We start from the raw sequence: 4,767 nt of genomic DNA, 5'->3' as shown, positions 1-4,767 counted from the left end.
TATATATATATATATATATAATTATTATCAGAAATTGGTTATTCTTAACATATAAGTCTTGCTCATGTCCCTCTTAATCGAAGGATTTGAATGTATAACATAAGATCTACAAAATTTTATATATGTGCTTTAGATATGATTGCAATAGCTCTATTTTTTCTTTTTTTAACTAAAGTGGACTTTCTATTTCAAAGAACTGTATAATTAGGGTCAATGAAAATGAAATTGAGATAATAGGATGTCAAAGATGTGATTAATCATTGCAATTTCCAATCCACGATTAATTGATGTCACATTGAAGGTTCTATGCTGTATTGGTGAGCTTCACAATATTTCTACTCAGAAAATTCTATCAGAATGTGATATAATTCTTCAAACACAGCACAGTAGTTATTATTATGATTTAAAATAAAAATAATCCTATAATCCTTGCAACATGTGGGGGTGGGGGGAATAAGATTAAATATAAGAGAAGAAAAAATTTGAGTCTATCTCTACCAAAAAAAAAGAGAGATAAAGATGTGATGGAAGAGATTTCCTTTTCTTTTCATATATTCATTCCAGTGATATAATTAAAAGAATTTTACATGATTGAACATGAATAAACATTTTCATCACTAAACATTTGATTAGGATAAATATGTTGAGCTGAGTATTGGGGAGGATAATAGAAAACATTAATTCCCCCTTCTGCGCCTTTTTTATTGTCATTGCCCTTGCTTTGTGATCCTACTTTATCTCCTTGTTCTTGCTTCACAATCTCCACATGCTTCCTCAGTCGCTTCTTGATGGATTCAACAAGCTTCGGTGGATCGAATGCGCCTTTCACAATCACTCTTGACGTTTCCTTATTTGTTTCCACATTTAGAATTCCTATTATGCAAATTTCAAAGAAAATAGAAATACATTAACTTAATGTTTCACCCCAAAAAAAAAAAATCTCAGTTTGGTTTTAGAATTTCACTTAAAAAAGGAACTAAATAGAGAGATTTACTTACCTTTCATTCTCTCTATACATTTCTTGATATCATTTGCACAACCTTCACAATGCATGTACATTTTGAGCACTACAACCTTCACTTGAACCTGTATAAAGAAAAGTAAAAATAAGAGAGAAAGCACACATAACCTATTGACAGAGTGAGAACTATAATAGATTTTTGAAAGAGAAAAATTTGGTGCAATTGTAATAGACCTCTTGCTTCTTTTCTGGTTCTTTTTTCTTATTTTTATCCTCTGGTTTTAGTTTGGGAGAGATCAGCTCAACATTTCTACTGTATTTCTTCTGAAGTGTTTGTAGGGCTTTTAGTGGATCAGCATTTTTTCCCTTCACAACCACCTTGCGATTTGCACTATCTATCACAACATCTTCCACTCCTAATCATTCATATATGCACAAATTTGATTATCAAAATAAATAAAAGAACAAAAGACACACACACATATGAAGTGAATCATTCAAACATTACCATCAAGTCTTTTCAAGCATCTAGAAACTTTTTGGCAGCATCCTTCACAATGCATGAACACTTTCAACACAATTTCTTTATTGGAATTTCCTGTATTTTTCTCTTCCTTTTTTTCCTCACTTTTCATCTCCTCCTTCTCCACTGGCTGCTTATTTTTTCCCTAGTGAAACACAAGAAATTTCATTGCCATAGAATAAAAGTATTGACTAGTATAGAAATTGACCAAAAGTGAAATGGTTTCCTACCTTTCCCATTGCTTCTCTTCTTAGTTAGGTTGTGTTGGTGCCAATTGCCAAGTTTTACATGGAGTGTCTTCAAACGAAATATAAATAATACTCTATAGTAATGATTTCTCTTTTTCTCCTCTCTGTTTTAGGCAATTCTTACTAATTTGTCAATTAATTGTCTTTCCACAAAGAGAGATTACAAGACAAAATACCATTCACCAAAAATGGACGTCATCAACTACAGATATGGAAGCTATCAATTGGTTTTTATAATAATAATTGTTATCAATGAATCATAATAGTTTTCAATGTCTTTTAATTTACCTTTAACCAAATGGGTGAAATACCATAAACATGTCTAGTTGTTTCCTACATATATAATTGATAAAGTTTCCATTAAAATAGGTTGAGTTTAGAGAAACAAATAACAAATTAAGAGCTTTCTCAAAAAAAAAAAAAAAAAAAAAAAAAAAAAAAAAAAAAAAAAGAGGGAAAAGGGGGTCAGGCTCAAGTTAATGGGCCGAATGCACACGAGAGGACTGTTTCACATCCGAAAAGAGGGATGCGGAGAAGACAAGGCCCAGAGTGGAGTGGAATCCTCTTGGTGAAGGATCATCGCTGTCCGAGGAGGATATCTCCAGTCCGAGGAGGACATCTCCTGTCCGAGGAAAATGTTTTGCTCTGATATGATATCGGAGACTAATTGAGTAGGGAAAAGCCTGAATGACTGTCCGAGGACTCCACCTGATCAAGATAAGCTCAAAGCATATTCAGGAACGATAAGGATAGGGAAATATCTGAGGGAAAGGCTGCTGCCACCGTATTCAATGCATTGCAACAGCTTTTCTGGCCGCATTTATGTGGAGAAGACCTCTGAACAGTGCATCCTAACCTACCGCCACTCACACAGAGATGAAAAGAAGCTGCCTGACGTGACAGGTACTTAAGCAAGTTCATGGATGGGGAGCACGTAGACGATGGAGATGAGGGTAAGAGTGACTATATAATAGAGGGAGCACCTGTCAATGAGACCCAGAAGAAGAAGGGGAGAAAAGAAAGAGAAGAAAAACAATAGAGTGTTTCAAACCATCAATGTATACAAACTGATCAATGCACAGTTGAAAGGGTTATGATCCATTGTTATTAATCCCTTGCTAATTCTAGTTCTTTGACCCATACTCTACAAATTAATTGTCTTTGGGTTTACGTAAAGAAAGAACCCTACAATTGGCGCCGTCTGTGGGAAGAGCTTGAGCGTAAGGGAAGAGTAGCAGCGGTTGGTCATGGCTGGTCAAGGGCAACAACCGGCAGAATCTGGGGCCTCCCAACATATTGATCCTTTTCTTAATCTGAGCGGAGGCAGGCGTGAAGGTAGTGTGCATACTACACACACTGAGCGAACCCAGTCCTCGAGTGGAAGTCGCTTCCCCATGCAGAGAAAACAGCATGCTAATAGAGATTGAAAGGTTGAAGAGGGAGTTACGCCATGAGAAGAGGAAACGCGCTGTACCACACCCTGATGACGACTTGGACGACGGGCAAGAATTACCTATGAGCAGAACTCTCAAACTCCAATCAGCGAGACTTTCTCGTATGAAGCTGAGCACCCTCGTGAGAAGCGACCTCGAGGGTTACCATATGGAGGGGTGGGCAATGATGCCATGAGTAAGGCCCTGAATCAGATCTCCAGGTCACCCTTTACACGTAGGATCAAGGAGCGGAGATGCCTCGGCGTTTCAACCAGCCAACCTTTACTATCTAAAGGCAAAACTGACCCTGTGGAACACGTTAGCCATTTTAACCAAAAAATGGCTGTTATGCCAGAAACGAAGCTCTGATGTGCAAGGTATTCCCCTCCAGTTTGGGTCCTGTAGCCATGAGATGGTTTGATAACCTGAGGGCCGATTCCATCGATTCTTACCAAGAGCTTACCAAGCCTTTGGTTCACGATTGTCACCTGCCGAAGGGTGCCCAGCCCTTGTCCTCTCTTCTGTCCTTAGCATGCGTGAAGGTGAGACACTGAAGGCAGTACTCGGATAGATACTGGAGATGTTTAACGAGATGGAAGGCAACTTCGATGCCATGGCCTTGGAGACGTTCAAGTTGGGTCTCCCCACTGATCATGGTAAGAACGTCCTTGTCGGCAAGCCCGTTGTTAGCATGCGCCAGCTCATGGATCGCATTGAGAAGTATAAGAGGGTTGAAGAGGATCGGCAACAGGAGAAGGGTAAGGATAAGGCTACCACCCAGGACAGGAAGGACTTTAGGTCGGATCGCTATAACAATAATAAGCCGAGGAGAGATTTCGCTGGACACTCAGGTTCAGCAAATGCCCAAACAGTTAACACCGTGTTCAAAGAGCCCGTTCATCAAGTCCTGGATAAGGTAAAGAATGAACCATTCTTCAGATGGCCGAATAAAATGGTGGGGAATCTGGATAGACGCAATCATAATGTCTATTGTCAGTACCACCAGGACCACGGCATACGACTGAAGACTGCAGAAACTTATGGGACCATCTTGGACCAACTGGTCAGCAAAGCAGATTGAAGCATCTTTTACATCGTTCCAGCGGAAGAGGAGGGCAGCCAATTTCGGATGCCGAGAAAGGGGATTCTGCATAAACCCCCTTTGGGTGTTATCAATGTTATTTTGCAGCACCAGGAAGGACAGGATCCCGGCCATCGAAGGTCATGTCCGTGGCTCGGTTGCCGGTGGGAGATGCTGATAAGAATCCGAAGAGCCTGGGCATGCTGTACCCCTCGTTCTAGGCTTTTCAGACGAGGATAAAGCTGGGACCATTCAACCTCATGAGGACGCCTTGGTGGTTACCCTCAGGATTGGGGGATATGATGTAAGAGAGTGATGGTAGACCAGGGCAGCGCGGTGGAGATCATGTATCCTGATCTTTTCAGGGGATTGAATCTCGTGCCCAGTGACTTGGCTCCATATTGCTCCTCTTATTCAGCTTTTGAAGGAAGAATGGTTATGCCGAGGGGCAAATACGACTGCCAGTGCAAACGGGCTCGGAAAATCGTTGAAGTGAATTCGTCGTGGTGATGTTTACTCCC

The 4,767-nt window shown here is 40.3% G+C and overlaps 2 protein-coding genes across 2 annotated transcripts; one reads left to right on the top strand and one right to left on the bottom strand.

Annotated features, from left to right (window-relative positions):
- Nucleotides 1–583: 583 nt before the first annotated feature.
- LOC136065792 (heavy metal-associated isoprenylated plant protein 8) lies at nt 584–1,723 on the bottom strand. Its single transcript, XM_065769453.1, has 5 exons — nt 1,715–1,723; nt 1,470–1,629; nt 1,196–1,377; nt 999–1,086; nt 584–873 (listed from the first exon to the last, which is right to left on the bottom strand). The coding sequence occupies exons 1-5, from the start codon at nt 1,721–1,723 to the stop codon at nt 584–586; spliced, it is 729 nt and encodes a 242-aa protein (XP_065625525.1).
- Nucleotides 1,724–3,757: 2,034 nt separating this feature from the next.
- Nucleotides 3,758–4,246, top strand: LOC112016631 (uncharacterized). The gene has a single exon (XM_024049160.2). The coding sequence runs from the start codon at nt 3,758–3,760 to the stop codon at nt 4,244–4,246; it is 489 nt and encodes a 162-aa protein (XP_023904928.2).
- Nucleotides 4,247–4,767: the final 521 nt, after the last annotated feature.

This window comes from Quercus suber, unplaced genomic scaffold, assembly GCF_002906115.3.
Source record: "Quercus suber isolate HL8 unplaced genomic scaffold, Cork oak 2.0 scaffold_1166, whole genome shotgun sequence".
Lineage (NCBI taxonomy): Eukaryota > Viridiplantae > Streptophyta > Magnoliopsida > Fagales > Fagaceae > Quercus > Quercus suber.
The sequence above is the reverse complement of the archived record's forward strand: the minus strand, read 5'-3'. Positions and strand labels throughout refer to the sequence as shown.

Coding starts and splice junctions, on each gene's coding strand:
- LOC136065792 (XM_065769453.1), bottom strand. Junction 1,378..1,469: donor ATGCTTGAAAAGACTTGATG/GTAATGTTTGAA, acceptor ATGAATGATTAG/GAGTGGAAGATGTTGTGATA. Junction 874..998: donor ATGTATAGAGAGAATGAAAG/GTAAGTAAATCT, acceptor TTTGCATAATAG/GAATTCTAAATGTGGAAACA.
- LOC112016631 (XM_024049160.2), top strand. CDS start 3,758: ATGGAAGGCAACTTCGATGCCATGGCCTTGGAGACGTTCAAGTTGGGT.